Here is a 22761-nt window from a genome sequence, read left to right as displayed (position 1 = left end):
AGAACTGACTCCATTTTAGGGTTTGAGACTCTGAAGCCCAAGGAAGTAAAGTTGCTTTTCCAATGCAGAAGCAAGTGTAAGAAAAGGGATTCAGACTCTGGCCCATTTGACTCTAAAGCCCATGTTCTCAGGATGAAGAAGAAGAGAAGGCATTTTTCAATCCTTAGTAGCCACCATGGGCAGTACTGGACTAATGGAATTACATTTAATTCTCACAGTAAACTCATGAGATAAACATCATTAGTTATACTTTAAAAATCTGGAAACTGAGGCACAGAGAGCTGAGGAGACTTGTCTGAGGTGACCTGGTCTACGCCGGGCTGCACTATTTCCCCTTACCCCGCTTTAGCCTTGCAGCTTTCCTGGACAGTGAAACCCCCTTCACGCCAATATCTAGAAGAATCCAATACATAGGACTCTGCCATAGACACTTATGGCAATCATTTCCAAGAAGCGAGGGGTACATTTGATGAGCTCTGAAGTGCTTTTGTCCTGGAGCTGTCTGCGACTTTTTTTTTTTTTTTTGTAATAGAGTTTTGAAATGCCAGTATTACTATTCTTTTTCAGTGCTGGGTGTGTTTCAAAGACACATTAATGATCTTAATGTTATAAAATGCTTTAGGACCTTTTTTTCACATGAAAGGCAATTTCTCTGGGTGTTTATATAAGTTTATAATTAGGTTAGTTAGGTTCTTTTATGTACACACAGCCATGCCATCATCTTCCACCTCTTCTCTGACTTTTAGAGTTAAGATTTCATTTTCTCTTAATTGACCTTCATCTTAATTAGATTTCTGAAAGTCCAATCATGGAGTACATAGAAAATATTTATGCTTCCATTGTGTGAAACATCAAAGTGGCCCGCATTGCAGATGGTTCCCAAGATCAAAGCCAGCCGCCTGGGCCCTATTATTATTAGCTCAATTAGTCTGACATTGCTCCTTCTTGACTGTCCCCATAGTGTAACTTAGAGCAGAAGAAAATACTGATAATTTTTAAGAAAAGGCTTTTAAGAAGATGTGAGCTTTTCCTAGTGATGAGTGAACCATGGAAGAATATAGACAGAACCTCAAGATTCTGAAAAGATATCTAATAACAAATTACATGGAGTTTTATAATGAGCTTAGTTAAACATACAGAATGTATGTCCTAACCAGCAGCACCTAGCACATATCTGACCTTATAAAAATTGCTCAGTGAATGTTGACTGAATGAGTAGGTAAAAACTCACAGGTAAAGTCTGCCCTCTTAACATTTCTTCAAACTCAGTCACAAATCAGGAAATATATTCTGATATCAATTTCTTTTGTAATCACCTTTTTCACCAACACTGCATAAGCTGTGTTTATATTACATCAAAACAACTAGCCATTGTACCTGTTGTACTGTTCATACGATATGTCCTATTTACGTGTAGTTGTATTAAGTAGATGAAGTCTCCAGGATTGAATTACAGAACCAGGTCTGGCTTGCAAAACTTGGTCCTACAGAGAAATATCCAGTATTACCTGCATCACTTCATCTAAGCCTTTGTACTGTGAAAGTGTCCCATTATTTAAACTGATTCCTCTTCCTTTTCAAAACACAGGGTTTGGAATTAGTTCAGGGGATCAGGATGGCTAAGATAAATAATGACTAAATAGCTTATTGTAATGAAACAGACCCTGAGTACCACTGGAAAAAAAAAATCCCAATGCTGGTAATTTGCTCCTACAAGCATTTCATTGATTCATTTACTCAGTTGCCAACAGATATTTGTTGCAGGACACTGAGAAGCTAGAGTAGTAAATAAAAGATGTAGACACAACAGTTTCTCCTGTTTACGTCATAAACTGGATTCTACGGTCTCTCCTTTTTACTTCTCTTGGATAATCCTTCTCCACAGTTGGTTTATAGCATTGCATATAGACATTTGACAAGCAAAATCTATTTTCTAAGTAGTGAGAGGAGTTTACAGAAGCTAAATTACTGACCTGAAATCTCTTCAACTAAATAAGCTTATTACTAGTACAATAGACAGGACTTCTGGTTTCTTGTATCTTACTTACAGTACAGCTGCTCATTTCTTCCAGATACCATCCCTAGGGACAACTGTCCTTTCCTTACAGATTCCCTCAATTTCGGTTCTCACAGTGTATTAAAAGTAGCTACTTGGGTTTACCTCATCCTAGTGCCCCGTATCCTGAGGATAATATCTAGTGCATAGTCAACATTCAATAAATGCAGACCGTTAAGTTTATCTGGATTCTCGTTAAACTGAACTCTTTTCCTATTTCTGTAGAAATACTTCTCCAAAGCTGCCCCGAACTCTCAAGGCTTCCCTCCATCCCATTAACCAGCTAATATTCCTCCACCTTCCCACAACGATGTCTCCAACTAGGTTCACACTACCAAGCTATAACTTCTTTCTCCTCCATTCGTCTCCCTTTGAACTCAGCTCTGCCTCCACGTTGATGTCCAGAACTAACTCAACACAGATGGGGGGGACATGGACGCTGGCATTTCTAAGGCTCATGCTTACATTTGATAGCCATTTACTAGAGGAGGTAGAGGTTACTTACCATAGATTCTACAACTGGGACTGGAGACATCCACTGTCTCCAGATAATATATATGCATTTTAACTGAACTCTTCAGTGCTTTGATTCAAAAATCACCTAATGATGAGACTTCAAGAAAATGACTGCTCATAATGGAACCAGAGTGGCTACTTTCTCTGGATATTCATAGCTACAGCTACGCATTCTCCATGCCAACCTTTAGTTTATTCTTATATTTGGCATGGTTTCAGTAAAGACATGTCCTAATGCTTATGACTCTATTATGGGACCTTCAGAGGAGATATTCAGTATGAATCCAGAGTATTGCGATCTTCTACCATAACTTTGCAGTGTGAACAAGAACCATAATTTCCTGAATTCCTAGAGTACCAAGACTCCGCTAGAGGTTTTGTATGATTCACTGTAGTCATCACATTGACAGTGGCTAACCAAGGAGGGAGGTGTATTGGGCCTGAACTGCCCGAGCAAGGAGATATTTACTTTATCACTGACATTATTTAGTATGTTAAGTTTAGTATTTCTGGGACATAGTGTTTAAAAAAAAAGATTAAGTTAGTTCTATTATCTTTAAATTCTCTAAAGATAGTACCTTTCTTATTGCCTCTATTCTCTGCCCCTCCTCCGCTGGTCCACCATTGCACACTAACCCTGAAAGATAATCAAATCATCCGTCTACAGAGAGGACAAAAACAGAGCTTAGAGAATATAAGCATTGTTGGCCATAAAATCAAAGAACTTGTGAGTGGTAGGTAGAGTTGGGATTCTAACCGAGTTCTAACTCCACAGCCCTCTTTCCTTCCAAACCACCACGTGAATAATAGTAATACAAATAGTAAATGTAAAATAACAATAATAATAATAATAATAAAAGTAATCACCTCCGGTGTTAAATGTGCTCTTATATACATGATTTCATTTGATCTTTACATCAAACCTGTGAGACAGATCACAGGGGTCATCATCTCCATTTATAGGTGGGGGGGCCCCAGGAAGTCAACACGTCACCCATAGGAGATGATAATCTAAGTGGCGCAGGCAGAAATTGAACTCACAACTCCTGATTTCTAATGCAGGTTTATACCCCCTAGGTCACTGCATGCTGTGCCATTTTGGTACCCTTTAATAGCAGAAATAGAACATTTACCTTTTAAGCTACCAACATGTTCCCCTAAATGGTATTTTTCCCTATTAGGAATTCATTTCTCTTTAAAGGAACTCATTCAGATGGAAGCCCAGAGAAGTTCAGAGCATGGGCTTCAAAACATGGGTTCAGAGCTAGACTCCATCAAATGTTGGCTATATGAATTTGGACAAGTTATTAACCCTCTGTAGATCTGTCTTCTCTTTCATAAGCTAGGGTTAATAAGTCTTATCTCTGATAGCTATTATTTGGGTGAAAAGAATACCTAAAGCCTAGTAGAGTGCTGACACATGGTAAATGCCCACAAATTGAGACCTTTATTAAGAATTTTGTTCTTTTTATATTATTATTCAAAAAAATTAGGATGATTAAGTGAATGATACTTTGTTTGCTAGACCACTGTCACTGTTATCCTATTCATTCTACTTGAAAAATTCTTGTTATTGGTGATATAAGATGAAGAAAGTCCTTATTAATATTTTCAGAACCCAGAGTTTTGAAGTAATAAAGACTGGAAGAGTCCTTTGAAAATTTAGGCTATTCCAAAGTCACATAAAGAATAACAATGAACTCTGTGCAGCATTATTATTAAGCCACATTTTTATTATAACAATATTTTGAGCATGGACATCTATTATTTTAACTCTACTAGGCATGCTGCAATGTGATTTGTAATAATTTTTCTTAGCCTCACCTATACAGAATTCGTTACAAATGAATTTTGAAATGTTCATTCCAATAAGCCATGAGTGAACAGACTTGCACCATCGTGTCATCTGAGAAATATTAGGAACAATGACTTCTTTGTACATTTATCATTATCTGTGAATTTACCTTGGTAGGAGAAACTTCCTAGATTTTCAAGGAGAGAAGCAAGTGTTTGGTCTTTGTAACTGACCAGTGTCATCCTATCCCAAAATTAATGCACCTAAAAGTATTCAACCTTAATTTGCTGTCACCTTTCCCATACTGGCATCTCTGAGGAGCTAATAAATAACTTACTACATAGTTATTCAGGTTCTAAACAAATGGAGAAATAGGTAAAGGAGATATATGAGAGGCCCAACTGCCCCCATTATTAGAGATTAAGATGGATAGAGGTAGTACTTAGTGTGGGGGACTTATCTCTCCAAACATGGCAGCCCTGGAATGGGGCAGGCCTACTCACCTAAGAGCAGGAAGGAGAGAGCCTGAGTAAGACTTTAGTGTGAAGAAACAGAGGCAAACCCTCATTCCCTGCCAGAAGGTTGGTCCCAAAAAAGGAAGCAAGGAAAAAGATGAGCCAAAGAAACCTCATTTATTCTTTCCAGACTTTTCAGTCAAAATTATTCCTTCCTTGTGGGTCTCAGAGCAAGGACGTGTACTAAATAAGCTCCCACCGCATAGAAGGAAACATCCAGAGTAAGGAAGAACTCTCCCACAAAACTGTACAGCTGGGACCTGCATTCCTGGTCCCATGGTGGAGGGGCTGGAAGCCATGTACCATGGTATTATTATGTTGAGGTGCCGCAGCCCTGAGTGTGAGAGGTGGAGGTGATAGAAAGTGTGGAATTGGATCAGGTTAGGGCTGGCTCAGCAATAAGGTAGTCATCATTAAGGGTTTGTCACCCATAACCATGTGGCTCCAGAAATTCACAAACACTGGTTAAAACTCATTTTACAAACTGAGAAATTAAAGAAGTCAATAGAATCACAAGCAAGATTCTCTCTCTGGCCAGCATGCTACAAATTGTGGAGTCACTGACAGCTTCAGAACCTACTACAGTGAATAGGTGAGGATGGGAAACTAGTATTTGTTCATGGTCATCTATTTCTCTTCTTACGTATCTTTTTGCAGAGGATGGCGTCACTTAGATGCCCAACCCAGAAACTTGAGTGTTACCTCTGACACTCTTCCTCTTTTCCCTCATCCTTTACATCTATTCTTGTCAATTCTGAGCCTTCATATCTCTCAATTTCAATTCTGTCCCTTCCCTTCCATTTTCTTTATCACAAACCTAGTGCAGGCTAGCGGGTTCCTTCAGTACTCTCAAAGTGGACCTCCCTGCCTCTGGTTCCAGCTTTTTATAAATGAGGAGGGTGAGGCAATATGACTCTAGACAAAGCACTATCTTCTGTAATGAGGAAGGACAGTGAAGTATAGAGTCTGTATTTGAGCTCATGTCTAACAAACTTTAAATCCAAACTCTTAACCTCTGTTCAGTGCCCCATCTCTATACAAATACCTCCCCCACCAACACCACTACCACCAATTATCCCATTATCCTTTGAACTAATGTGCTCTAATGATCCACATAGCAAATCACCAAATGAAAGAATTTTATGTGGAACCTTGGTGATCATTTTAGGTTAACTCCTTTTTTTTTTTAAGATTTTATGTATGTATTTAATTGACAGAGAGACAGCAAGAGAGGGAACATAAGCAGGGGGAGTGGGAGAGGGAGAAACAGGCTTCCCGCGGAGCAGGGAGCCTGATGTGGGGCTTGATCCCAGGACCCTGGGATCATGACCTGAGCCGAAGGCAGACGCTTAATGACTGAGCCACCCAAGCGCCCCAACTCCTTCTTTTAAAAGAAGAGAAAGAAAAAGCTCAAACTGGTGCAGACACTTGGGCAGGCCATAGTTCTGGTTAAGAGAAGAGTCAAAATCTGACCGTAGGTTTCCTGTTTCTGATTGTTAATCCTGACTCCTAACTCATAGAACAGATAAATAAGCTGTAATTTTGAAAGTTAGTAATTTAAGGGTTAAATGAGTTATGGGTATGAACATACACTTGGGTCATAATGATACCATCTGCCCATTTGTGAAAGATAGGCAGTTTTGACTAGAATTTTTTTTTTTAAGCTGGTAGGGTTACTAGAGGTCATTAAAGTGTGGTTCCCTCACTTTATAGGTAATAAAACCAAGGCTCAGTAAGATAAATTGTGTGATGGGAGGTCCACACAACCAAAATGAAATTAAATTCCAGGACTCCTAGTTTCCAATCCAGGGTTCTTTCCACTCACCTGGCTGCTTTTTTGTGTCTATACAAAAATGAGTAGATAAGTCTAAAATAAAACACCCACCTCCACCACCCGCTTTGGCACATCTGTCTACACAAGGGCTGGTGATGCTTATCCAAATGTGCTTTAACTCCTCCTCTCTCTGTCAGTGATTTCAAGATGTCCATGCTGATGTGAAAATGAAATGGGGGAGAAAACTGCAGACTAACCTCATGGTTTTGTGCATCCTTTTAAACTAAGAAGGTCAGAGTCTTCTATAGGCAGGAAACTTGGAAAATAGTTTTGAATATGAAGACAAAAAGCAAAAATGAGTGAGCCGAACCAAGTGCTGAAGAGCAGAGATTTAAATAAATTTTGTGTACTAGAGTTTACTTTGCTAATTTCCCTAAATAAACTTCCTCCTCTACAAAATCTAAACAGATTGTTTGGGTCTATTTTTGACTTGTGCACAGAGCCAACCTACCATTTTCTGGCAAATGACCTTTGGGCAGAAAAGTCCTTTTCCCCTTGAAGGTCCATAACCTGTACAAATACAGCATCGTCAAGCCAGGAGCTTGAGTCTACCATCCCAGCTTAGTCATGTGGGCCTGTAAACGCTTGTTCCACCCTCTGTAGGATTGCTTGAAAGAATCATAGCAAATTAGAACATTAGATGTGTTTCTGAGCTCATTTCAAACCCACTACAGTTTTGCAAGCCCAATTCTAAGCAGAACATATCAAGTGTCCAACTGCCAGTGAGCGCAGAAAACTGACACACCAGGCAGGCTTCTCTGCGGCAGAGTACACTTCAATTGTACACTCACACACAAAAGCACAATTTACTTGGGTCATAGCAACAAGGAAACACTTAGAAAAAAAGGTAAATATCTAACACTAGTTTGTTTGTTTGTTTGTTTTTCTGAATTCCCGCAACGATATCAGGCTGAGCTTATGTTGGGAGAACTTTAACCCTCTATCACTTCCACCAGACTTCTTACTACCATCTCAAACTATAACAACAGAGATGATAATGATGATGATGAAAAAGAAAAATGTTCAAATTAGACATTTAAAATCCCAAGTCCTTTGGTATCACCATTTAATTTATAAAAAGAAAAAACTATGTAAATATTATAATCTATGGTTGAAATAACTGATGGTCTATTGGAGAAGGGAAAAAGAAATCCTAGATTCCATTGCCATAAAACCCTGTTAATTGTCCCATTTAAGTAAAGCAAGTCTACAGTTTCATTAATCATCTCTTATTTTTATTTCATTTTCTAGTGATCAGTGCCATTCAGCTGATCACAAAATTCATGTAAATGAGGCTTGAAGACTATTTCTTTCGTGCAGCTCTCCGATCAGATGGTCTTTTCTGAGTCCTTCTTGCATGGAAATTCTGCAGCACCCTCTGACCCTCATGTCAATGGTGTGCCTGTCTTTCCTACAGATCCTCCCACTATCACAGAATCTAAGAGCAATGAAGCCACCACAGGGCGGAAAGCTTCACTCAAATGTGAGGCCTCGGCAGTGCCTGCGCCTGACTTTGAGTGGTACCGGGATGACACCAGGTATGTGCCAAATGTGCCAGGCCCCCTTTGCTCCACTATGTGGTCCTGAGGACAGAACCAAGCTCCACTGTCATGATGTGGGTTTACGCTATTAAACTCTTCATTTTCTAAATCTCTTTACCGAGTGCTTTGGGGCCTGTAGCTCTTACCCCAAAGCCCAATGAAACTCATCCATTCCTGAGTCTTCTCTATCAGTGGACATTGATTCTGATGATATGGGGTTGCATGATTAAAACAAGGAATTGAGCAGGACCCACAAGCTCTAACTACTACATTTCTTTCCATGTCCTCCAATATCATGATGAAAAAGGGATCACTGCACCAAGTCTTAATCATTGTTTTTTTTTTTTTTCACTCTTCTGTTTTTGAACTCTTAGGATAAACAGTGCTAATGGCCTTGAGATTAAGAGCACGGAGGGCCAATCCTCCCTGACAGTGACCAACGTCACTGAAGAGCACTATGGCAACTATACCTGCGTGGCTGCCAACAATCTGGGGGTCACCAATGCCAGCCTAGTCCTTTTCAGTAAGTATGCCAAAGCAGGGCCTGATGTGGGAGAACTAAGTCAACTAGTTCTCCAGTGGGAAACCTGAAAATCACCCCCTTACCTTATCATTTACCTTACCTATTAAAGGTAAACTTATACAAAAATAAGAATGTAGTCACTGAAACAGAAACACAGGCCCTCCATCCTTATGCATAAGGCAGGATTTACAAATGAAATAACTTCTCTCTCGATTTCCTGGTTTACTTATGATAACTACCTTGTTGTCACTTTTTGTTGTTGCTAGGTTGTTTTTTTCTTTTTTTTTGTTTTTTGTTTTTTTGTTTTGTTTTGTTTTGTTTCCTGGTTGATTTAACTGTAAGAATATTCAAAGAATAGAAATCTCAAGGAACAGAGGTGATGTAAGATCCTGGAAAATGAATGGCAATATAAAAATGGCCCTAGTGAGAGTGATTGAGGAAGAAAAATTCCATGAGGATGGATAAGATGCTGGGAGAAGGGAGAGGCTGGGAAAAGAAAGTGTATTTTTAACAACACAAGAGCAATGGTGGAGTGAATGATTAAAACATGATCTAAAATCTAAAGGAAAAATGGTTGCAGAAGGGTTTCCATATGACAGCAGGAAACATTACTTATCTGACATATTTTTGGAAGTGATAAAATGGTAGGAGAGAGGAGCATTTCCAAAGACCAGAGAAGATCCTAAGGCAGACTGAGGAGGACTCAGGTGTTTTAGCTTCCTGGTGTTAGTAGTGAGAGCCCACTTCAGAGCCTGGCTCTGTAGCAGCCATTAAGGTCAGCTATCTGACCCCCTGCCTTGCTGGCCCTGAGGCTATGAGCACAGATACAAATGCCCCCTGAGAAACAGAAGTATGACGGGTGAAATTAGGAGAAAATGGTACATTTAGAATAGGAAAACAAGTTTAGCGTTTCATCAATCATCTCTTACTTTTATGCAGTTTTCTAGTGATCAGTCCTGTTCAACTGATCATAAAACTCAGAATAAGAAAATGGAATTTAGAATAGGAAAATGTTTGGAATGGGAAAATGTTTATCAGAATAAGTCAAACAAACAAAAGAGTAGGCACATGCTGGGCCAGAAAGTTCATTTGGAATAAAAGAGAAAGTCCAAAACCTTTACTATTTATTATTTTGGAATAACAAGCTACTAGGAATTTTTTTCTGCACATGTTCAGTTGGAAAAGCTAGAAACACTATGACCAGGAGAGATGTCTCCATCTTGCTTTACCCAATTTAGATGAGCCTACAAGAAAAAAATATATATTTTTAGGAGAAAAATCAATCTCAGTGAGAGTTCTCTTGAGATGAAGTATTAAAGCCATTTTATAACTGTTCAAGATCCAACTCTGCTTATAAAAAAACAACAACCACAAACTATTCTAAATTTGGGCTTCAGTTTCTCCCCCATAACTCCCATTGACTTCAACCTACAACAGTTTGATGGGATACAGTCATACAAATGCTTGAAGTTTAAAATTCACATGAATTTTAATATGAAGTTTAAAATTCATATCCCTGTTTACTTGTCTCCAAAGACCAAACATCAGTGTTCTTTACTTCAGCTAGAGACACCAATATCTCGACACTTGAGAAGGTATTTATTAAGAAATGTAGTTACTTGTTTCATTCTTGACATCAGGGATTCCATAAATGGGGGCCAACAGCCTCAACTCTAAATTTGAGATTCTGACATATCTAAGGTAACCTGCTTAAGTAGAACAACATGCACTTAATAAGAGGTTCTATAGGGACAATAAGAGGTTTTATAGAGAAAGTGGGACAGTTGGGTTAGAAAAAGTGAGCAACTATAATTTGCATTAAAGTATCTTTTCCTTTTTTTAATTTTTTTATTAACATATAATGTATTATTTGTTTCAGGGGTACAGGTCTGTGATTCATCAGTCTTACACAATTCACAGCGCTCACCATAGCACATACCCTCCCCAGTGTCCATCACCCAGCCACCCCATCCCTCCCACCCCCCACCACTCCAGCAACCCTCAGTTTGTTTCCTGAGATTAAGAGTCTCTTATGGTTTGTCTCCCTCTCTGGTTTCATCTTGTTTCATTTTTCCCTCCCTTCCCCTATGATCCTCTGTCTTGTTTCTCAAATTCTGCATATCAGTGAGATCATATGAAAAGTATCTTTTCCACTTTTCCCACCCAGAAGAAGTGTGCTAATATACTTCAAATAATAACTAAAATAACACCTATAGACTGAGAGAGGAAGGTGAAGGAGGAGGGAAGGGTGGAATACTTGAGGAGGAGAAAGCAAGGGTGGGCTAGGTCAGAGATAATGGAGATCCCGTGAGTGTGCTGGTGGTGAGGAAGGGTGATCTCAAGCCCTGTAAATACCATCGCCCTATTCATAAAAGTCCATTTAAAGGACCCACCCAGTAAAAGTAAGAAGTGCCAAGAATCTCACAGAATTTCTGTTTGTAAGCGGAGAATCACAAACTTGGACAAGTGTATCATCATCATATTGTGACTTCACTGAGGTCACCTGCAATTTTACCCTTGAGAAGTGCACAGCGCCATGATTAATGGTGTGCTATTTCCCCCGTGGGCCCACACTGCCCTCTGCAGAACAGCCTTCCCAGGCACCAGCTCTGCATTTGGCAGCATGTGCATCAGCATTGGGTTTGTAACTGGTTTCCCACCTTATGAGGGGATGATGAAAATTAGAGGAAGCATGATGAAAATTAGGGGAACTACTGCCCTCTTTAGACCTTAGACCCAAGACCCAAGTATGCACACTTTAAGGGGGAAGCTGTGCTTCTTACCTAACAGGAAGGCCGCTTCCACCACGCCCACCCCATGGTGACCATTTAGGGTTAGGAGGTCCCTTGTTACAGCCATGATAGCTGAATCCTTGGGAATACAGCTCTGTGAAACCCTATTTCACACAGGCAAAAGAGAAAGAGGGAGGGAGAAGGTGGGGAAAGAGAAAGGGAAGAGAAGGGGGAAAAAAGGAAGTGCCTATGTGAACAGATTGCCCATTACTTGGACTCAAAGTAGATGGGTTGAATGGGAAGAAGGAAGACACTGCAGGTAGCGGTACTTTTCCACAGAACAGGGTCAGCAGGGGAGAGATGCTTGGGAGGGGTGGCTACAGCAGCCCTGACAGAGAGCACTGTGCAGGCAGCGGGGTGCTGTGCTGACCCAGCTGGTCCAGAGCAGATGAGGCAGCTGGTGAGCTGCTGCAAGCCAGAAAGAGGAAGCAAGGAGAACTGGAGAGCCAGAGCCCCTGAAGAGTTCACGATTATCCATCTTCACTGGGGTGTCAGCACATTTTCAGCATCCACCTCAGTGACATGTGCTGACTTTTTACACAGTGCCAGTTTGTGGTCACTGATTCATCTTGTCTTCCACCACATACATACATATACTTCTCCTGTCTCTATTCAAATACTGATCTTCAAAGGGGTCAAAGTAATTGAATGAAAGTGCAAGAATGCCATGTATTGATAGTAATTTTTCCTAGGCCAATGGAAGCACTCCTTTCTCATTTGTCTCCTTCTCCACACATTCCAGCATTGTTTGTCAAGAATCTGTACTACCTCAGGCTATATTATATCCAAGTTTATATATTTTTCTCCATCCTGGGGAAAGCATTACATTGTGCAATTTTTCTGAATGCATTAATCCAGTGGTACAGCGTGTACAGGCAAAGATTCAGCTCCTTAGTCTTTGTCAGCTGTGGAGATATGCACCACATGGAGGAAGATTTCTGTTGATGCCAAGAGAAGGTCCATCCTCAGCATATGGAACATCACAGATTCTGTGTTCCCACACTGATGACTATAATGCACCCACAACGGAAACCTATCTTGTTTCCATGCTTATGTTGAGTTACTTTTAAAACAATGGATAGGAGGAAGAATAATAGGGTGATGATTTTAAGGTGGTCACTTCTGATCAAGTGAACTCTTACAAGGTACTCTGCACATGCACTGAACACTTAACATACATGATCTCATTTCATTGTCAAGACAACCCTAGTAGGGACTCCTACTTCTCCATTAGATAAAGAGGTTAAGTAACTAGAGCAACCAAATAAAGCTGCTGGGATTTAAATTTGGGTAATCTGTTTCCAGAATCTAGGCTATAGATCAATGTTACCTAGGTTTGTATATGTGGAGAAATGTTAGGAAATGTATCGTTTGTAGTTTGGAAGTGAAGAGACATATAATTTCTTTCTCATTTTTTCACTTAGTGAGGTCTGTCCATGACTAAATATTGCTATATCCCTTCCCACCTGAGACACTGTGTCTGCCACCCCCCCCATTTCCATTTCCATTAACCCCCACCAACATGGGTCCACTGGATTAGTTAGATGGTTGATTTATCTTTGGCACGTGGAGATTCCTAACTAATATTCCAGCCTAGTGATCAGTGCTTGACCTCAGGAGGCGAATATTCCCACATGTTAAAGGAAACTCCTACTAATCAATTACCTTCTACTTTAGAGAAATGTGTGGGTTGGTAAGGCATTTTGAAGCTATTAAGTACAAAAAAATAAAAATGCAAAGAAGTCTACACTCAGCCATACCACCTCAGTGTTTAGGAGGTTTTCAAATTTCCTTTTTAATTTTAAAAGATCATTAACTTGTAAACCTATACTTGATTAAATTTCATGTATTACCTAAGCAACCCAGCAACTGGAGAGAGCCCTTAAAATGAGGGCCTCCCCCACTTGTTTAGAAACCATTTTAAGTTATTACCTTGGCAGCTCAGGGTTTAAATATATACCACTTGACGATACTAGTTAAGACTTGGCAAAGCCTCTTAACCAGTTACTTCTGGTTGCCACAGAATAAAACAGTGTCAGCAGCTATTGGAACACTATCCACATGTAGTTTGAAAGACTGGCTGCAAACTTTTTACAAGGGCTCTCTGTGGCTACAATAAGAAATAGATGGGCATTGGGACTCGATTTAGTTTCAAGAAAAGGTGTGAAATATGCTGACTTCCAGAAAGTTTAAAGAACATGGGCATACCCATTGAAAAATAAAAGAAAATCATATCTGAGTTAATAAATTACCTCCATATATACACCTTATCATCAACTCTAGCCTTTGTCATTTGAGTGCTTTTAATTCAGAGGTTTTTCTTGTTAAGTGTTAATGCCCCATTTATCTCATGGTGTCCCAGCAGAATCAACCAATAACACACACACTCACCCATTTAGCAAATTAGGAACCAATGATCAAAGGATCTTGCTAGAGCCACAGCATATATTTCTGGGGTCAATCTTAGGGCTCTGTTCCTAAAACCTTCCAATCAGCTGCTAAGCTCCGCTGACTTCCCCAAATGTTAGCAGCCAAAAGACAAAGTGCATGGCAGCGAAGTTCCTGTACCCCCTACTTTTGAATTTCAAACGTTGAAGAATTTCTTTTTCATTTTAAGCGCTATCACTTCACTTGACACTCTTACAAGAGCCCACAAACCCTGGCATAAATTATAAAATGCCACAGAGTAATGGTGGAGAAATAAGGATAAAAGCTGGGATGGGGAAGCATCTAAGGAATAAGTCAGTAAGGTGGAATTAGGAAAATGAGAGTAACTGGTGGGGCATGATAGGGCTAAGATGATGAGAACAGGGTGGGAAGCGGTTGAAAAGGCGATGAGAGGAGGGCGGCTGAAAAGATTTTAGCAATATAAATGGTCTTTTGGAAATGAGGGCAGAGTGCATTTACCCAGCTGTGAACAGTGTGATGAGAAAATATTAAGCTGAGTCATTTAAACAGTCTGAATAATAATAGTAATAATAAAAATAAAATACAGTAGATAGAGTATCATATGGGATAGTAGTCTCCAACTGCTACATAAATGCTGAAAGTAGTTTAGCTATTTATTGTCAAAGGAGGAAACTTAATACCAAATAACCAGCGGAGGTTTAAACCATTTTTCTACTTGACAGTTGTGTAACTAAGACACAATTGTTCACTGCGCTATTATTGACCTGTTCCCTCTTAATGCACTTAGGAAACTTTGGCATTTAAGCTACAACTTTCAGCCAAGCTAGAGAAAAGTTCACTCTGCAAGGAGACTGGGTTTTCTTGGCATCACAGATGTACTGAGTGCCCAAATTCCGGGCAAATCTACTCTTCCTAAATTTATGGTACGAGATGGCAGGCAGATTAAATTTGAATATGAACTTGATTTTTGTTTATTTCAATTTATCGTTAGTACTTATTTAACCAAACAGCTAGGAGAAATCTAAAGTGCGGGTTAATTATATTGCACTATAGGGTTTCCAGGCAGTAAGTAATGTATCCTATCCCTAATAGACCATTCTGCCTCTCTGAAAGAGCCTCAGAGGAGGATTTAGAGTTAAACCTGGGGTTTTGATAAGATAAATAGAGGATACCTTAAAGCCTGAGCCCTGCCTGCACATTCAATTTATGACCAGTAGCTTGGGGTTAGGACCATAAGGGACACATAAGCTAAAACTCAAGTGTTCAAAAGAATGCTTCTTCTTACTCAACAGGATGTATCATCAAGTACATTTGATTGGTTGATCAAATTTCAGGTGAGATTGTATTATCCCAAGAGGGTGGTATTAAAAGACAAAAAAGAATTAAAGCATGCCAATTTACTTATTTCCTGGGCTTACTCTTGCACTTGTATTAGTAATATGGAAGTAAAAACCTGAGGGAAAAGTTGAATTAGTATTTCCCAAAATAAATTTTCCACATACTTGGCTAAAGCTGATATGAGCTGTAGGGCTCAGGGAGAGGAAAGGAGTCTTTAGCTATCATGGGTCCATCTGTCATGAGTTAAAGAGACCAGAACCAAGAGGAAGTCGCATGACTGAATGTGATCACTACTAATTTAAATACCCTCAACCCGGCCCTCCAAAAAAATCTGTAATTTTGGTAGTGAGTTTTTTCAGTGTAGGATAGGATCCTCTTTGTAGGGTTGCCACAATAAGATGTTGTTTCCTACTCTAGCTAAATTTTTTTAAAGGCTTTAGATTTAAAATTTTACTAATAGTTCTCTGATACTTTAGTGTTGGTAAGAAGAACAGACAAATGCTTCACGGGAGATATATTCCTATAAGCATGGAAATTCATCTGTTTTATAATTATCTGAGTAGCTAAACATGAGTAAGATATATATATCTATTTGGATATACACATATATAGAAAGAGATATAGATCTATATAAACTCTCCATGATGTTTACTATTTTTCCCCTTTAGAGCGTGTTTCACCCACAATCCCTATTCCCATTCAAGGTCAGTATGATTTTTATGACTGTAGTTCTGTTGCTGGGTCATTCTCCATCATCTATAGTGTGCAAAACATACAACGGGGAATACATAGTCACAAAATTCACATACAATAGAAATCCTTTTTTTTTCTTTAAACCTTCAGAAGAAAGTCAATCAATTGTCTCCACAACAGTTGATAGGCCTGTAACAGATCTGTCATCTGACTCAAGTTGGTCAGTTGTTGGCAAGATGATGCCAAGCTCAGAAAGCAATTTTCTCTTCAATTAATATGTATGACAGGTAACCGTGAATTCACACGTTTGGAACACAGCCCGTTATGTTCTGCAGCTCATAAAAACACGAATCCTCTAACCACCCTCATGTTTGGAGGCTTACACAATCTGAATCTGAAGTCCTTGGTATTGTAAAAATGAATTTATCTAGTGCTGTCAAAGTTTGAACTCAACCAGATTACAAGGACATTCATTTTTCTTAAAATCTTGGCCAATTTGAGGGCTTTTCCTTTTAAGCATAACTCTTTTAGAAAACACAAATGAAAAAATAAGGTAATCATTCTGTATTCCTTTTCATAAATCTTTCCACACACTCAAATTAAATTTCGCCTCCTACATCACATTTAGATGCAAGTTGCAGCCCCAGCCTTCTAGCTTAAGGCTATTTAAAGACAAATTGGCAAATAAAATTAAAACAATACAAAAAATCTGAAATGAAACCAATCTACCATTGAAATTAAATTCCAGAAAAGTGATTTGCAAATAACACTCAAAGACCTGAGAAAAAATGGAGAGTAGGCCATGCGGGGCCTAGTGTGGAAAAAAATAAATCTAATTAAACAAGATTATTGTATACACTATAAAAGAAGTGTGCTCAGAATTAAAGGTAGAAAGCTGCTGTTTTATAAGTTTGAAGACAGATCATGTATCATTAACACTCCTCCAAACTAAAAATTAGGTCAGAATTGGGTGAGGATATTCAGAGTGTCAATAATGTTATGTTTTACATATGTATGTATTCACATATATGCAAACTTATTTTAATTATATTTGCAATGAGGATTGCAAGGTTTCAAGGATCAACTAGACAGCTTAATAAAAAAGTTATTCTTAAACTTTAAGAAGGGTCCAAACTATTTTTAGAAGAACTCTGTTGAATAAAATTGTTCCCTAAAACATTAATGAAATGTTTCTTATCCCAGCTACTAAAAATAAGACTAAAATGTGCCTGTTTTTTAGGCTTGACATGAAACTTAGTGTTCATGGAAAATATCCCATTTTGAATTCCTGACATGCCACAGTTATTTTAAGACATTTATCTTCTAGTGTTGCTGCAGAGATTGACACCATTTTATCATGTTGCCATCTTGCAAATTTCTTGATGTGACAAACACATACATACACTTTTGTCCCAATGGATAACATTTTCACCAAAGAGGTTATGCTCCATCCAGGATGAGGTTTGAACGTTGTCACTATGCCTTTGTAAGAGCAGTTCTACAGCCACAAACTCAAATATTTATCTGATCATGCTTTATGATGTATATATAACATGGAACAAAATGAAGTCAGTCACGATTCACAAAGGACAGCTGTTGGATATTGAAAAACAATCTGGACCAGGAATGGAGCATGTTGGATTTTGTTGAACTCGATATTTTCCCACAAACTGAATTGTTGATTGGAGAATGACCCTAGTTTGATTTGACGTTGTAGATAGACTGTAGATAGCTTCTCTAGATCCAATAGTTCTAGAGAATATAGTATATCTCACTACTAATACTTTGGGCTTCTGCTGGTAGAAATTGAAAAGCTGTTCATGGAGACTTGGGATAGCTGATGTGTGAGGCTGGTAGAGAAAGATAATGCCCTCTTAAGTTCCCTGTTTCTTACAAGGACTTTAATTTTTAGAGATCAAATCCTTTTTTTTCTCTTCTGTTCAATCAAGATGGCAACCCGTGTGAAATGCAGTTTTCCGTGAACAAAAATTAACATATAGGATCCTTAATTCTTTTCATAGTGCCACTGGAGTACCAAAATATCTATGAAAAGTATGCCTACCTCACTCTGGTCATATTTATAGCACAAAACACCTTCATTTAATTAAATACTGTATATTGTCATCATCTAGGTAGAATCCTACGTCTCAACCCTGAAGTGCTTAAGGTGTCTATTAGCACTTGGTTGATGCAAAGGTCCTTTTCCATCCACCCACCATAAAAAGAGAACTTTCCCTTCCCAGTAACAGAAATGCATGTTTAATTTCAGCTGTTTCATTGTTAATATCTTTCATTGGAGGGTCTCCCCACCCCCAGCCCCACTCTACATGGCTCATCAAGCTGACGGAGGATAAACATCAGAGTCGCAGCAAGAACACAGTCCTAAACCCCTTCAAGCTGTGATTAAACAAAAACAAGGCTCAATAAATCAAATGTATTTCTCCTGGGTTTCCTTCATCATATTGCTTGATTTTCTGCAGTGATAATAATAATACTGGAATTACACCAAAGGATAATTTGTATTGTCTGTGGCCAATCAGAAATTTTCAAATGTCCTTTCCTATTCGGCCAAAAACAAGACCAAAAAAAAAAAAAAATCAGTGTGCTTCCCTGCTTCTTAATTTAAAAGATATACATAGATAAATAAAATAGGGTTCCATCCTTGATCTGTTTCTGATAGGTGTTTTTTCCCCATTAATTTTAATTTAGGTTTATTTATTCTGAAATGAGTCCTGAATTGCATATATTTGCATAACTACCTCTGACGACATCGCTGCAGAAAATCCACTGAATTGTAAAATGAAGAAAGAGTCAGCTCTAAGTGACTGAGGGAACTTTTCTCACTTTGTTTGGCTCAAATCATTTCCTGAGGCCTCTGAATCCTGGGAAGTGATGCTACTGCTCTTGTCTCCTCCCCATAATCTCACTTGTGCATAGCCTTTCATGAGGGAAAGCCGCTAGAGATGCCTTCACATTTAGAAGAACCGCAGGTTCAAAATGAGGTGACAAAACCATGGCGGAGATTTAAAATGAAGTAACAGGAGAGACGGGACAAAGACAAATTACCACTGTGTTGTTTTTATCACCCTCAGGTGAGGAATCCCCTTGAGTGTGGGACTCTCTGGATGCAATCAGCCCATCTTTCTTCCACCACTGCAACTTTAAAAAAAAAATTAATAACCCTGGAATGTGTCTCACTTGCTTGCCTCCCATCTGATTACTTATCCCAAGTGAACAGCCTTTCTATTCACTAACCTCGAGTGGCGAGTGGGTTTGGGAAATGCTGAGATTATCTTCCAGGCTCAGGCTTTGCACTGGGTTTGTTCACAGCTGCTTGCCATTCAGTTCCTGTTTTTCCATTGATAAAACACATTGCACATGGCTGGGTTTGCATGACTAATACAGCTGTCTAAAGCTTTCTCAGAAAACAAAACAAACCCCCCAAAATTAAAGTTAAAAAAATTAAAACCCAACCCACAAACAAATCAGGCGTGCAGAAATCTGAGGTCCACCTGGCACGTTTCCTTCCAAAGGCAGCCTGGTGTTGTTATGGGTGGGCCTGGCTTCAGAACAGCCAGATTCCATCTCCAGTAGGAGGAGGCCATATACCTGCCCCCACCTGGCACTCCCAGACCAGACTCCACTGGGATGGAAGGAAACTGGGAGAAAAATCCTAAAAATCAATGCGTGCTATAAAGATAACTAGACAATCCCTACAGCTTCATTTATTTTCTGTAGGATGTTATCCCAGGTATCAGTGAGAAAATACCTCTTTTCAGCTCCTTATTATAACAGCAGTGCCATCTCCTATAATAATAACGATAATAATAACAATAGCTAACATAGACAGTGGGCGTCTCATGTACCAATAGAGTTCTGAGGGTTTTTGCATGTATTAACTCAATTAATCCCCACAATCTTAAGAAACTAACATGCACCTTCTCCCACACTTTTTAATGATCAAAGTACACCCAAATTCCAATCTACACCTCGCGGCATCCAGGCACATCCATAAATCTATAGTGCATTATAAATAATGATTATGTATGCATTTGCGTTCATTAGATATGTATCTGTCTAATGAATTTTAAACACTCATCTAATTTATTTTGTGTATTATAATGCTTGTAATACACAATACTTTTACCTTAATATCCATACACTCTTACAAAGTCTATTTCCAGATATACTCAACACAGAGACGTATGCCCGACTCACACAGAGATTTATATGAAAGCATTCATCTTTAAAAAACATGAGCAGAGCTATCTGGCATCAGCACATCTAATTTCACACACTTACCCAGGCTGATTTACATACACACCTCTGTTAATCATGGATAATTACTAGCATTGTTCTCTTTAATTCAGTTTTTCCAACTGTGAAATGGGAAAGAAATTATATTTTTCATGCCTACAAGCTCAGAGTGTTTTTTAAACAATATACAAAAGAGAGCTTCAAGTTCCTAGAAAGAAAGCACATTGAATATAAAATAATCATGCTCAGATACACATACTTCTTATAATTTTTAAAAGTACTGATATTTAAAGACACACTTGTATCAGATTGCCTGCGTATTAGCTAGCTACAAGTTCAGTGTGGCTTCATTATAGTTTGATGTATTACGGATTCTAGGAATGTCTGAAATGCCCACTGCTAACAGGTTTAACTACGGAAGTATCCCAAGGCCAAATAAAAAACATTGTTTATTATTTTTCACCAATATCCTCATATTACACTTAGAGAAGCTTCACATTGCACTGTTCTCTATTGTGTGGCGTGCGCGCGCGCACACACACTCATACTTTCAGTGAGTGCTTATCATGCACGTTACCACCTGTCAGACCGATCCAACGTCATCACTTTACAGAACCCGCCCTTTTTTCTGGTCAAAAGCGTAAAGTACATCCCAGGGAAGGTTTTAGTTTTCAAATACATTTCTCTTTTCCCACTAGCTGGTGGGGAAAAAGAGGGCCTTGCTTTTTTACTGATAGTACTTGGAAAGTAGTGTTAACACAAATTTACAGCAAAATCATGGGCCCAGACCAGTACACATGAAGATCATTAAGAGCTGACATTAGTACCTGATGACCATCTCTGATTCCCTTAGTGGGAGCAACAGGCTGACTTCCTCCTGATTTTCTTCAGAGACTGGGAACCAAGTGAGATAGCTGTGCCAGTACTTCACCTAGAATCCATACTTCACCTGCCAACACAGTGATTCCGACCCACTTCTCGCTGTTGAATCCGTTTCTGTGCCTTACTCTTCTCAGCTCTGTGTTCTTCTTTCTGCTGTGTTCCCTAAACAATTCTGGTCCTCTCCTTGCTCAAATTTGCCAGGAAGAATAAACCTGAAATGTATTCACACTGTTATTTAAATGTCCAACAGCTGCTTGGAAGTGTTACCTCTCTCAGAATTTACATTTAGCTTCAAGCTAAATGGCTAAAAATCCTACAGCGTCAATTTAAAGGTAGGAGAATTTTTCGTACAGAGACTCTTCTCTAATGCCTTTTCCTATTTTCCTAGTCTGTTTCTGCCTACACCAGTCAGACTTTCCTGGTGATCTTCCTGTACTTAGGCTCTGCTGTGCTATGTAGATTTCGAGAGCCAGCAGGGATTTGAAGATGAATATTTTTTTGAAAATCCTAGCTCCCACTAAATTTTAATTTGATGGAAATATTTCTCTTCTATGAGCTTTATGGGAAAAAATCTTTCAAAGTAACAATTACATTTGGGGATTAAGTTTAAGTAATTGACAGTCTTGTCTTTTTAATTAAAAGGAATAAAGCTGCCTAAGAAGAGCTCAGTGAGATTTGCAGCAGAAAATGTTGGCATGATGCCCCAAAGGGTAAGAAGACCAGGATCTGGAATGGACAGAAAATGCTGATGCAGGTCTCTCAGGTCTCTCCAGTGCACCCCCAGCAGAGCTGGCCCTGGTGTTTGTATCCGTGTGCCATTTAGCAGGAGGGAAGCATGGTGTTGTGAGGAGCCTTGCTGGGTGTAGCCAGGAAGGAGGTCCTTTCTTTAGGGGCTTTGTTCTATGTTCAGAGACATTGTATGGAGCAAGAGGCCTTGAACAAAGTGGCACTACTTAGAGTCAAAAAGAAAGAATACATACTCTTCCAGGAATTCAAACATTGACAGTGTCACCTCCTGACTAATGTCCTAGAAGAGCCCCCCAAAGTATAAACTTGAATTTTAGTCTGCCCCTTGGCTCTCTTTCTTTTTTACCTGAAATTTGTATTCCTGCTCTCTGTACTTCTTGATTTTCTTTTTCTCTATATTTTATACTATATTCACCTCACATTACATGTATACTTTTTCTTTGACATCCTTCAAATAAAACCAAAGAAAAAGTTTTGATAGTAATAGCATTCACTTCCAAACACTGGTTAGGAGCCATGCAAGCAAAGCCATTATCCCATCTATCTGGAGGACACATCTACTTCTGAAGAGGCAAGATACAAATTAACCTTAGTAACAACTTCCCTTATACAGTCGCTCTATCCTCACAGTGGTCTTTCATCATCACAAGTCATTTGTAGGTATTAAATTAAACGAGCACCTCCGTCAGGGGGGAAAAATCAGCTTAAGTGGTCCCACCTTACATCTCCCCTTGTATACTGCTGCGAAGAAACACACCTGCCAAGTAAGAACACAGCATGACATAATGAGTTTGGAATTCCATTTTAAGGTGTTCATATGTACCCAGATGTATGATGGGAGTAGGCAGACCACTCAGTAGGAA

At 39.1% G+C, this 22761-nt stretch overlaps 1 protein-coding gene across 1 annotated transcript in view; it reads left to right on the top strand.

Annotated features, from left to right (window-relative positions):
• LOC112826425 (limbic system-associated membrane protein-like) overlaps window positions 1-22761 on the top strand; it is a 65429-nt gene that overhangs the window by 17046 nt on the left and 25622 nt on the right. Inside the window, exons 5-7 of the mRNA XM_073897837.1 lie at window positions 8134-8254; window positions 8632-8780; window positions 15988-16023. Coding sequence (XP_073753938.1) covers window positions 8134-8254; window positions 8632-8780; window positions 15988-16023 — 306 coding nt within the window. The remainder of the gene's footprint in view (window positions 1-8133; window positions 8255-8631; window positions 8781-15987; window positions 16024-22761) is intronic.

Source organism: Callorhinus ursinus, unplaced genomic scaffold (assembly GCF_003265705.2).
Source record: "Callorhinus ursinus isolate GAN/ISIS: 27379988/994484 unplaced genomic scaffold, GSC_fseal_2.0 scaffold1, whole genome shotgun sequence".
Taxonomy (NCBI): domain Eukaryota; kingdom Metazoa; phylum Chordata; class Mammalia; order Carnivora; family Otariidae; genus Callorhinus; species Callorhinus ursinus.
Note: the sequence above shows the minus strand (reverse complement) of the source record. Positions and strands in the feature narration are given on the sequence as shown.